The 12,753-nt window shown below is 38.0% G+C and overlaps 2 protein-coding genes across 2 annotated transcripts; both read right to left on the reverse strand.

Annotated features, from left to right (window-relative positions):
* Positions 1–481: 481 nt before the first annotated feature.
* LOC137714277 (uncharacterized) lies at positions 482–3,545 on the reverse strand. The gene is made up of 3 exons (XM_068453524.2): positions 2,921–3,545; positions 2,613–2,780; positions 482–2,289 (listed from the first exon to the last, which is right to left on the reverse strand). The coding sequence occupies exons 1-3, from the start codon at positions 3,425–3,427 to the stop codon at positions 598–600; spliced, it is 2,367 nt and encodes a 788-aa protein (XP_068309625.2). The 5' UTR covers positions 3,428–3,545; the 3' UTR covers positions 482–597.
* Positions 3,546–7,608: 4,063 nt separating this feature from the next.
* Positions 7,609–12,445, reverse strand: LOC137715993 (uncharacterized). The gene is made up of 7 exons (XM_068455379.2): positions 12,066–12,445; positions 11,466–11,801; positions 11,027–11,190; positions 10,604–10,699; positions 9,239–9,495; positions 8,378–8,598; positions 7,609–8,266 (listed from the first exon to the last, which is right to left on the reverse strand). The coding sequence occupies exons 2-7, from the start codon at positions 11,784–11,786 to the stop codon at positions 7,901–7,903; spliced, it is 1,425 nt and encodes a 474-aa protein (XP_068311480.2). The 5' UTR covers positions 11,787–11,801; positions 12,066–12,445; the 3' UTR covers positions 7,609–7,900.
* Positions 12,446–12,753: the final 308 nt, after the last annotated feature.

Raw genomic sequence — 12,753 nt, forward strand, 5'->3', positions numbered from 1 at the left:
CATTATCAAAAGACATGGAGTACTCAAAGCTGATAGAAATCTTGGTGCAAAAATGACTGCAATGACGTTTTAAGATTCATACAATCTACTTTACTTAGTGAAATAAGACTTTGTTGTTGTTGCTACTGTACTAAATAATAGGAGCCCAAAAATTCAATGGGATGCATTGATACACTTTACGATTAAATTCATATGGTTGTATATTGGCAATCTCATTCTAGCTGCTCAAACACTAATACACTTCATTAAACGGTTGGGAATGAAAATGAATGAGATGAGAAACCTGTCGACTATCTCGTACCTTCATTTTTCAAGTGTGCCATATCAAAAATCAAGGAAAGTTACCTACTTTTTCATTCATTTTATTGTTAGTAAACACATAAATATGAATCACACTCTCATTCCTTACAATTTTCATGAGCGAGTAATTAATTCAACCAAAAAAATTGCAAAGAAACAGTGTTAAGTTGCTGAAAAATGATTTTAAAAGGAAATGATCGAGCTGATCCTTACAATTTTCATGAGCGAGTAATCATTCCTTACATATTTTTGTCAGTTCTTTCTTTATATATAATTTTGCATGCATATATGGGTACATTATTTCTGATAATCATGCAACTTACAAGAGATTTCGTACAAATTAATGTGGGAAGAAGGATTCTCCCATTGAACAAGTTCCCTGATTCCCTCTTCAATCTCTCTTGTTTCTCTTATTAAACTACTTATGCAGAATCCTAAACCACTTAAACACAAAATCATTTGGCTCTTGAGCTCCTCACTTTTAGCATCAATTTTATCAACGACTTCCTCCGAGTGCTGGAGATAAGAACTCATAATCTTATCCATCTCTGAACTACAAGCCCTAAAAATATTCGGTGATCGAGATTTTCCCAACTCGGGGTCAGGAGATATGTTACTCTTTTGATCAAGAACTGTGATTGATTTTATCAAGGTGATCTCCTTGAAGCATGTTATCAAACTTCCAACCATTTTCTTGAAATGTTCAAGATCACATTCCAATGTATGTACAATTTCCTTCCATGAAGCCTCAAGTGTTTGTGAATTTTCTTCAAGTATTCCAACTGCATGAGCACTTAAAACTAGCAAGTCCATCATTCTGGAGAAAGACCTCAAGAGTTTTCCATAGCAAGCACTATGAAAAGGCAAAAACCAGAAATTGGGCTCCCCCTCAGCTTCTCCAATCAACTTCCCAAGTTCTTCAGTATGCATTTTCAGTCTCTTTTGATTATCTTCCAAATTGGCTCTTCCTGATTGAAGACTCACCGAGTTGATGCACTCCTGCAACGTCCCAAGAGTCCTAGAGAGTTGAACTTTTGCAAGAGCAGAAGCTCTTGTGGGTTGCAAGATTAGGTCAACGATAATAGAACTAGATAATCCGATGAAGGTTTCTGTGATTCTGGCTATGGCAAATTCACTTGGAGGACCATAGTTTTCTCTCCCCAAAACTAGTACGGCTCCAATTACTGCTGAAATGCCTCCTGCCTGACCGTACATTCGGCTACGCTGGAGAAAACTGGTGAAAATGAACCAAGGAATCAGAGATAAAAGTCTCATTGACAAAAACCTTTGGAAGAGAAACCAACCCAAAACTCCATATACAGTTCCTAAAACAGTCCCTTGTACTTTAACATTTGAAACTTTAAATGTTGCTTCTCTGGTTGATGCAAAACTGATTGCTAATGGGAGTCCTGCCCAGTAGCCATCATCTTTGCTGTACATCAAACCGAAAAACACGGCAAGACCCAAGGAGAGTGAACATTTGAAAGCTGACATAAGCCTCTTGCTGCTTACCTTGGTGGACAAGTTACTCCATATCTTGAAATACAATCCATTTTGTTTGGACGAATTAGTTGCTCCTCCATTCTGGTGAACCAAAATTTTTTCCTGTACAGTCTTACTTCTGGATAATAACTTGCCTTGGAGGAGATTGATGCAAAACAAAAAGAAAATTGGGGGTAAATCTTGGTGGATTTGTGGGATGGTTTGAAGTGTTTGGAGGAAACCAACATTTTCTGCTTTTGATTCAGGAACAGTTACTGAATCACAAGGCGTGCTTAAGTCTAGGCTCATGTGCTGCTCTACTAGTCTAAGTAGAGTATCTTTACTGAGCTCTCCATTCACCACCTTAACTGGAAATGAAGGAATGCAGGTTAATGCCATTTCCATTCCTCTAAAGGGTATCTCTAAGCCCTGCAATCTATCTCCTGGATTTACGTAGCCGCATCTCGAAATTAACTTCAGCGGAACTCTCTCCCACTTCATGCTTTCCTGCACGGAAGAAAACATAGTTCAAATTGATCAGCGCGCCTAAAATGAGAGTTCAATTTATAAGGTACTTTAATTGATCAGTAGTAGCTAGCTACGTATACTACGTACTTCATTACTAAAAGAGGTGAGATTCACTTGTTTAATTAAAGAAGTCAAATATATATATACATACAGATCCTTTAACAAGAGGGATCCCTATATATATATATATATATATATATTATGTACGCATAGTTTTGTTGAATCATGCTATAAATTATGTACACATGATTATTCATCATGCATATATTGTTATTTTGTAATTTTGCATAAGGTTTACTTACCTGGTGGTTTTTGATAGTTTGAAAAAGCATAGTTGCAGTGGAAGCCAACGAATTTGCTTGAGAAAGTGATGCAAGTGCTGATGTGCTATCTTCTGCGCAGAACGCCTCTACAAAGATCTTGAGCCTTTGTGAAGCATTCCCGGTAAGTAGCTCTGCGTTTTGTTTAACCTGCAAAATATATTCGAACGCGTTGAATATTTAATTTATATACAATAAAATGTAAGTAATCTCGACTATTTGCACTTTCAGGTTGTCATTCTGCACCTAATTTGATCGCATTATTAAATATGTATATGGATTAAAAGCACCTCTCGAGAAGCAAGGCGTGGGAAGGGAATCAACAGAGCCAAAACACAAGCCAACACCCCAATTCCAGTACTTGTAGCGACGTGGACAGGGTGCATGATAGCATCTGTATGGCCCCCATTTATATAAGCTATGACATACATAATCATAATCTGTCCAAGTGCTATGCGTTTGGTCACAAAGTGAGTAAACTCCGGCAGAGCCACCACGAATGCAGCAAGCCCCACCGCCAGAGCGGTCGTGCTGGTCGAAAGCCGGGCCAGCTTAATCAGCCACAGACTCAACACCGCCGGCCCAATAGTTTGTGCCGTGGCGTAGAGCCCTAGCCAACAGCCACAAAGTGTGTGCCCCAGAGTTGCGTCAGGAACAATGAGGAGGACTGTGACATAAGAGAATGCCGGGAAGGCTACTTGGCTTCGGAGAGATTGTGGGCCATAGAGGGTGGTTAGGGCAACTATGGTGCAAGCAAGACCTGTACGGAATGCAGAGGCTAGGCATGTTAGCCACATGGCTCGGGCTCGGTTGGTGTGGTCAAGAAAAGTCGGTATATCGTTTCGTTTTGCACCAGCTAGAAGCTTCTACGTACTTAGCTGTCTGTGGGGGTTTTGGTGATGGATTTATAGTATGGAGGTGTTGAGGTTTGGGGAGAGACTGGAGTTATATGTTAGGGGAAGGGCAAAATTGGTATCAGGAACCATATGCGAAAGGCTCCAATGGGGGACCTACCAATCTGGTGAATGGGTTGATGTGATGCTAATATTAGGTGTTCACTAGTAATGTCGATGGTGCTACCGAAGTTTGGTTGGTGGGATGATTGAGGGAGGGAGAAAGTGTTAATTAGAGATTTACAGGCTCTGAACTATTACACAAGTTGTGAGGCCGACTTGTGTGATTCGAGTTTTTTTTTTTTTCCTCGTGTGTACACTAACTTCAGAGTTGCTTGTGAATATAGATCATGAAATGCTAAAAGTTCTTTCTATCACACTAGATGATAACATATGATGTTATAATCTTATCCTCCAACCGTCAAATGTGAACGTGCAATCTTCATATTCCATTACATTCTGGAGCCGACTCGTGTGGTTAGAGTTTGTCTTCTTTTCTCTCTTGAGTGCACTAACTTCAGAATTGCATGTGAATATAGAGTAGAATGCTAAACATTGTTTTTATCAGACTAATGATAACATGATGTGATAATCTTATCCCTCCAACCATCAAATATGAACGTGCAATCTTTGTGTCCTGTTAACACTTTGGAGACGCCTTTTACATATTACCAATATATATAGTTATGCAAAAACACATAATAAGATCATATTCCGTCAGTGAATCAAATAACTCTTGTTGATAAAAGTTTCCAGGCTTAGGAATAAGTAATTATAATCCTTCACTGCTTTCAACTGATTTTTTTCATCCCTTTGGCATTGCAATATTTCCTAATGAAGGACAAAAGTTCAATACTGAGTATATGCTTTAGCTTGAGCAAAAATCCAGTGAAAACTCCTTTGTCTTGCAATTTGAAGAACCAAAGCACTAAATCTGAGGAATAAAGCAAACAAACAGTGGCTATATACAAAGATTAAAATAGAATCGAAGTGGGGTTTCCACTCAGTACAGCATTAGTTCCTAATTTTCGTCCTTCCCAGGCTGCAAGGGTCACGTTTGAGAAGCGGCGAATGCTGACCAAATATACATTCTTATGAAATATAATATTACAGCTTATTAGATAAAAAAGCAAAGTTGCAGATGCTTATGCACACCATGCGTGACCTAATTAATTTTAGGAAAGAGATGAAGCACATTGAAGCTGCAAAAAGTTCTAATTCATGCATGCTATATGTGCAGTTGCCCACATACTGTACGTCTGTACATCAGTACGTACGTATATACATGAATAACTGTGCGCCGTTAATGGATCCAAGTCACTCAAGCTTAATGCTTTTCATGCTCACAATAACTTTTACGCACGTGAACGACCCAGGATAATTTTAACATTACATGCACCACAAGGTCATCGGCCATTTACGAAAGTTAATAGATGAATATGGCTTTTTCCAAAAGCAAAAAGGATCATGCGTATGGTCACGATCAAGATAATGCCAAAAAATATTTGCGTTCTATATTTATCGGTTCCTTTTTTGCCTACGTCAGCCATCCCACCTGTTCAGGATCTGAAAGGTCGTCGTCCCAAGGTTTGCTGCAAAAAGTGGAAAGAAACAAAACTTTCCAAGCATGGCAAATTGGCAATGGGAAACTGGAAAGGAATAAACAAAGTGATCTTCAATTTCAAGCGTATGCATGTTTATTCGGCCACCTAAAATAACTTTAAACGGAAATGATCGAGCTGATCCTTTTTGAGAGTCATTCACAAACCATGATGAAGGATTCCTCGAAAAGTTAAGGGTTAGTAATATTTTTTAGAAATCGAATGGATTCGGTCTTATACATACGCGAGGAAGGTAATAAAAAAAATAAAGAAGATGAGTTCTTCTTTCTTATTGCTGCTCAATACCTTAGGGGATCAACTCTATTACATAAGTGGATTCCTAACTTTTGTGACATAAGCAAGCAGTTCTTATTGTATTGGACCAAAACCTCGCGAATTGATCTTTGCGGCGCTACTTCTATCAATTAGATCCTTTATCATAGAATAAAGTTCGATTTATGATACCATCGGAGTGAAACAAGGAATCTAAAGAAGAACAGAGGCTAGACTATATTAGTAACAAGTAAATCCTTTGCTTTGTATGTAAACTCTCTCTAAGGAACTCGGGAAAATAGCCCCGTAACTTCAGGAGAAGGGTTGCCCCCTCGCAAAGGGGGAATAGACTGCTGATCGGATCCTTACGATGAATTAACAAACACCAATATTTAACAGGATGCAAATTATGCAATCGCACTTTGATTATACGTACTGGTTCGGGGTCTTTTCGGAACCCTATTCAACGACACTTCAGCCAAGATTCAAAAACACCAATGCTAAACAAGAAATAGCACTTCAACAGGGAAGAAGCAAAACAAGAAGAAAAAAATGCACTCTTTAGTCTTAAAAATAGGCTAAAATTGCCCTAATAGTCCTTGTTGTTTACTCCAACTTTCTTTTTTACCTTGTAGTTTCATTCCGTTGGCACCCTAACTAGTCCATCGAATGATACATAATTTGGGAATTTTAAAGCTTGGAACAATAATGTATTTCATGCCTTAAAAAAGTTTTGAGGATTGATAGGCTTATTTAGTGAGAAAAGTCGAAACTCGAATGTGGCCAATGAGGACATCTGTTAATTATTAAACTTGCAGCTGTTACTAAAAAATACTTACAAGAAAACAAAGCTTAGGTAACGGAATAAATGAAAAGGAAAGACTGGGGTCCAGAGCAAGTTAAATTGGGGTATGGAGCAGCGCAGTTGGAGGGTGACAAGGGACGTGCTCGTATGGTACAAAGAAGGGTTCCCACAGAAGCACCCATTAACTACTGACCAGCTGCTTTTCATTGAAGGAAATGTATGATTAAATTTACTATGGTATTATTTCGTGGTGCTGATTGAATGAATCAAATATTACTGACGTCACATTTTTTTCTTCTATGAAAGATGGAAACAAGGGATTAACTCAATGGAAAGAGATCTCTCCTGATCTCTCTCACAAAGACCACTTAATCAAGTGATATGGACCTTTAAAATTTGATCCAACGATTAAAGTTATTATAACTTTTAAAGAGACCCTTGTTTTTAACCGTTTGATCAAATTTAAATAGCTCAGATCACTTGATTAGGTGGCTTAGTAGGAGAGTTCAGGAGAGGATCTCTTTCCCAACCCAATAATCTTTGGTAATAATGGCATATTACTTTCGCCAACTGTAACACATAATTTTATTGATGGTTATCTTTCCCATTGTGTGTGCAACAATTTTGGATGACTTGTCCAACGAAAAAAAAACGTGCAGGGATCCTCGTCGAATTCCTTCCTCCTAATCCACCAAGTTCGAAAATTTGGACCATTGAAATTTGATCCAATGGTTACAATTATTATAACTTTTAAAATAAGCCCTTGTTTGTAGCCATTGGATCAAATTTCAACGATTCATATCCCGGACTTGGTGGATTAGAAGGAAGGGATCCATAGAGGATCCTTGTCCCCAAAAAACCTATGGATTACAATCCAAGAGACCTATTTTTGTCACATATTTTAACACCCATTTTTGTAAGGCCTGTTTTGTAATTTTATTTTTCAAGGATCCGAACCATCTATATTTTAATCCATCATTCTTATATCATCTTTGCAAAAAAATTAGACAAATTCAAAATCATTAAAACATTCATTTGTAGTGAAGAAAATAGACAAGTACGATTTTGTAAAGAAACACTAAAATGACTATCATATGACCTTCCAAAGGTATCTAAAAATGAATTAAAAAAAACATGCACGACAACTCTAACTTGATTTTAAAACTCTCCTAAGAAAGTTTTGAAGCCATATCGCCCTATGAGCATGAGAATCAAAACTAAAAATAGATTATAAACTTAAACAATGTGCTTCAAGTCTTAGCAAGAACAAACAAATAAAAATTGGGATTTTCAAATGCAAAGATGTGCACATCTCCGGATGGAACAATTAACTTAGTTGACGGATTGAACTAAACGAAACTAGAAACTACAAGCACAAAAAATGCAAGAAAAAAAATATAGGGACAGAGGTGAAAATCCAGGTAAGACTACAAGAACCATTAGTGCAAGTTGACCCTCAACGATAAACAACAACTTCAACAACAACCAAGCCTTATCCCACTAAGTGGGGTCAGTTATATGAATCCTAGAACGTCATTGTGTACGCTTTTGTGCCAAGTCTTCCGTTAGCTCCACACCAACATGGAGAAGAACTAATATACGACGTGGAAAACTTATAGCATACACACTTTGGAGAAGAACTAAGTGCCAGGAAAAAAAGAGGAGAAAAAGAAGCTTGTCCGCTCTTTTGGTCTTACCTCACTTAGGAGAAAAGGGAAAGGGACGGCTTTCGGGGTCAAAGAATAAAGAAAGGAATACTATGAAAACCCATACCATAAGGAGACCAAATATGGCAGTCCTCACCAACTGATCCCAGTTATCTTCCATGTCAACCTCATTCTCATACGTTGGATGGGCTGGAAGTGGAGTTCGACCCTCGTGCAAATCTTCTCTCAGCTCTGTCTTGATAACTTCATTTGTGCGAGGGTGCCACATATCTGTACATATTTTGCACTGGCATTTGCCACCAAGATATAATGGAAGTGCCTCAAGGTACTCAGAGAGAATCTTCCGGTAACTCTCACCTTCAATCCTCAACTTCTCTCGGGTATAAGGTTTCAAAACCTGACAAGGCAACACATGTGCGTGTTTATGAATAAAAGCATTGCTGATGCACTTGAGTGCTCAATTTGAAACTATTAAAATCATGACTAGATCAGAGTGTAATAGACTTACTTGAATAAAGGTTTGAGCAATAACACGAAGCATTGGAGGAAGCCGAATAACAAACAGACAGCCAAGACGGTTGGGGAAGTGATCTTGCAAAAGAGAAGAACAAGTCCTCATAACTTGCATGGGAATTTTCAATGGAGATAGACCTTCACAATCTACTACAACTGTAATTTGAGCATTGGTGGCATCGAGCAAATGATAGACTCCATGCTCTACTTGGGAAACTGCAGTTACAATCATTGATTGCTGTCAGAACATCTCATGTAAGAGTGATCTAATGCGTACAAAAATATGTATGTGCAAAAACAATGTTATATTCTTCATGACAGGAGAGAAAATAAACTACTTACGACCATTTAAACCATATCAACAGTGAGAAATTGACTTCCTCGTTGTCACCAAAGAATTTAAGGATTGCACACTTGATGAACCCGAAATAACTAATCAAGCATGACCAAAACACTAGAAAATTCTAATTTAGTGCTAGCTAATGTAAATAATGCTACTTATTTGCAAAAATCAAGCCTTACAGTTCACTAATTGAACAAACAAACAGGCCTTTTCTTAATGCAAATCACCAATTCACAAGAATGGGCAAGGCAGAAATTTACTAGTATTGGCTGAATGGAAATAGATATTTATGTATGCATTCAGTTTTTTTTTTCTCGGTAGGATGCTTCACCTTTAAAAGAGAAGAAAAACTAATTGAAAAATAAGATAGACTCCAATAAACCGAGAGCTGAACAAGAGTGAGTCGTAGTAGGTCTGGTCACATCCATCTTACAGAAATAGGAGTGGCTTTAGAGTCTAGAGGTTGTATGGATAGAAACAAAGAAAAGTAACAGAGGGACCAAATGAACATACTGATAGCTTGAGCAAAGCGAGGTCTATCATGAGATGGCAAGCTAGTGCAAGCTAGCCCAAGTCGCACTATGAGGCAAGGTCGGTGCTTAACATCAAATCCATGCCAGAAAACCATATTTGACCACATCTCAAGCTCCTGTATTGAAAGAATTCCGTAAGTCTCCCTCCAATGGATTGTCTTCTTTACTGATGATAGCAAGCGAGAAAAGTCTCCATTTGCAGCAGTGTAAAACCTACGAAGTTCCTCCTCATCAATTCTGCATAAACATTAGCATGTCATGGTCCGCTGCAACAAAAAGCAAAGAAGTTCATACATATAGGCATGTAGAAGAAAATATTAGGTGAGACCTTGTAGAACGGTACAAAAAGGTTAGGTCTTTTTTGAGAGGAACATAGAAAACAACATTCACAAAGGGCTGCAGGAAAAGTATTGCCACCAAAGGAAAGGAATGAAACAATAACACAATACCCTTAAAAATTACAACAACAACAACCAAGCCTTATCCCACTAAGTGGGGTCAGCTGTATGAGTCCTAGAACGCCATTGTGCTCTGTTTTGTGCCCAGTCTTCCGTTAGCTCCAAGTACTCCGTATCTTTTCTTATAGTCTTTTTCAAAGTCTTCCTAGGTCTTGCTCTACCCTTTTTGCCCTGAGCCTCCATCTCATAGTCTCAATATTATTATTAGATGATAGGAAGTAAACAAAGTAATAAATTTCAGATTATAAACTTTGTACTTTCAGTGTTTTACAAAGCAGTAAGCATAGGAGACCAAGAAGTGGAGGACAATTCAACTTGGAAGTAATAATAACAGTTTTTTTTTTTTTTTTTTTCCAGTTACATTTTCTGATAGGCATTGCAATGGACAAAAGATACTGATACTGGTGGATACAACTCATTTACAAGACTGCAGAGAGTAAGATAAATCCATAAAAATATGGAAATGATACCAGATGTTTAATTTGAGCATCATGCCACAGACGTAAAAAGACATACGAAAAGATATTCTAGAGGCATACAAACGTCATATGTACAGTTTTAGTATTGACAAACTATTCCAAGAAAGAAAGAGAATAAAATCAAGTAAATACGTTCTAATCATATTTAAATTTGAAATTTTGAATATTATAACTTCGACCAACCTGAACCCTACCCCACCGTTTAATTTAAGCATAACGCCAAATACGTAAAAAGACATACAAAAAAATAATTTAGAGGCGAACAAACGTCATATGTACAGTTTGACTATTAACAAACTATTAAGAGAAAGATAACAAAAACAAGTAAAATATATTATTATCATATTTTAAATTTGAAATTAGTAAATGTTATATGCACAGTTGGACTACACAAAATCACCCAATCACCTTTCTGGCAAGCTAATCCCTTGTCTTTCAAGCTCTTCATGGAGTTCTACCAACCACATTTCAGGTTCTACATTTTGAGGAAATTGATCAGGAACCCTGGACATTACATAAGCTGTAAAATTAGGTCCTAGAGACAACTCATGATAAAAACAAATCAGTAATAATGTGAACAACTGTCATTGCTTTTGGGCATTTCAGATGACAAATTATTTAGAAAACAAATTTTCTTCAGAAAACACAATTTTAATATCCACAAATCCAATTGACCAAAGCTAGAAGATGTTACGGAACTAAATGCTATGAGGCAAACTTGACCTTGTATTATCGAAAATGTCATATTATAGCATACTCATATAAATGAATTGATAAGGTGTCACATAATGCATCAGATGCCAACAACAAAAACCTCATTTCTCTTATTACCTTGTATCCAAAGTAGAATCGTTAATACCCTCAGACAATACTTCCGACTGCACTTCTGAACATGCATCAGAATTGTTAATGCCATCTGAGGTTCTATTAAAGAACTCTGCTTCATCAGAGAACACCGTTGCAATGGAAAGCACTAGTAATGGCTTTGAAACTACCTGTCAGCAAAAAAAATTTCATCATCAAATCTCCCTCATATTGATACATGTCTAGAAGTTTAGGCAATCAAATTTACATCCAAATACCCAAAAAAGCAAGAATGCAAAGACGTGGGAATCCTATAAGACCGAGGCTGGCTTCTTATTTTTGTTTGCCTTTCCGTTCCCCGTCAGAAGGGAGTTGAGTAGTGTATAAGTAACGTATATACATCCATATGAGTCTGACTAAAATATGGTTACAATTTACCAAAGGTTGAGAATTTATATGACCAAACCTGCATGCCATTGACCAAAGCCTTGAAGGGCGCAAATCTTCGAAACCACTTGAACGGAGGGTAACACAGAAATTGCAAAGCCTGGAAACCACGCCATGCCCACGGGCACTTGGCCCTTGAGAACCGCCTTACTGTCTCCAATGCAGCCATTTTGAGCAGAAACAAAGCTGCCTGGCTCACCACGCCACTCCCAATTCGAAGCGACACTACATCCTGCAGAAAGCCCTTGGGGCGAGAAGCAACTATATGATTCTGCGACTTGGTCTTTCCATTCATAACCACATTGGCCTCTGGAGGGATTCTACGCGATGCGTCCCCCATTGGGTGGAAAACCACCTGCAATCGGATGTTGGGTTGGGTGTATTTAGAAAATTCGGAACAAAAACCCGGTGCAATTACTCGATCAGAAATCAGTTCAGTAATTTCAGCGATAGAGAATCAGTAATTTTCATTTTCTCTCATTTTCTGACCATCCAAACACTAATACTCGGTGTGAATTTCTACAATAGCTAATCTAATCGCAATTATCACATCCCATACAAAATTAAATCGAAAAAAAATCATGAAATCTGAGCTCGAAATCGAAGTAAAAGTTGTCACCTCAAAATCTCAGGGATCTGGAGTTTTGGCGCGGACACGATGGAGTCGGAGGAGCTAGGGGTAGGAGCATCCGGCGGAATTGAGGAATTCGGAGGAAGCAATCAGAAGTATTTTGTAGGGAGATTTTTGGGGAAGTTGGAGTTCCGTCGGCGTCAGGATCGGTAACAGAGGGACGACCAAGGGGGAATCAATGAGAGGGAGGCAGGTGGAGCGTCGCACGTGACTCGGAACAATTCGTCGACACGCGTGCGGTTGATTTAAAAGTGTGCGGACTGATGATTTGGCGGTCAAATTGGAGACTGATGGGGAATTTTGGTAGTAAACTGATTAGGAACCTCGCGCCGTCGCGCGGGTTTGATGTCCGTTGGGACTTGGGACGCAGGATTTACACGACATCGTGGCATCTTAAATTAATAATACAAGACACAGTAAAATAACATTTGGTATTAATTAATTAATACTCAATTATATTGATTTTGTGACCTTAAAAAGAAAGCGAAGAAAGACTTGGAGCACGAATGCATTTTTTGAAGTCATAAACTCTGCTTTGACGTATCATATAGGACCAGCTTGGGGTTACTGTATTTTAAGAATAATCAGCTGTAAAATAAAATAGTTAAGTGTTTGATAAACTGTATTTTTAAAAGTGTTGTGGATATGAAAAACAATATAAAAGAAGTGTCTAGAA

The sequence above is a fragment of the Pyrus communis genome, chromosome 3 (genome assembly GCF_041283825.1).
Source record: "Pyrus communis isolate YQ-2024b chromosome 3, ASM4128382v1, whole genome shotgun sequence".
In the NCBI taxonomy this organism is placed as follows: domain Eukaryota; kingdom Viridiplantae; phylum Streptophyta; class Magnoliopsida; order Rosales; family Rosaceae; genus Pyrus; species Pyrus communis.

Bases quoted from the DNA above. Each gene is read 5' to 3' on its own strand.
- LOC137715993 (XM_068455379.2), bottom strand. From the start codon at position 11,786: ATGGGGGACGCATCGCGTAGAATCCCTCCAGAGGCCAATGTGGTTATG. The intron at 8,599-9,238 runs GTATGTTCATTT...TTGTAACTGCAG, and splicing joins TCGCTTTGCTCAAGCTATCA to TTTCCCAAGTAGAGCATGGA. The intron at 8,267-8,377 runs GTAAGTCTATTA...TTGCCTTGTCAG, and splicing joins TTGCTCAAACCTTTATTCAA to GTTTTGAAACCTTATACCCG.
- LOC137714277 (XM_068453524.2), bottom strand. From the start codon at position 3,427: ATGTGGCTAACATGCCTAGCCTCTGCATTCCGTACAGGTCTTGCTTGC. The intron at 2,781-2,920 runs GTGCTTTTAATC...TATATTTTGCAG, and splicing joins CACGCCTTGCTTCTCGAGAG to GTTAAACAAAACGCAGAGCT. The intron at 2,290-2,612 runs GTAAGTAAACCT...TCTTCCGTGCAG, and splicing joins AAACTATCAAAAACCACCAG to GAAAGCATGAAGTGGGAGAG.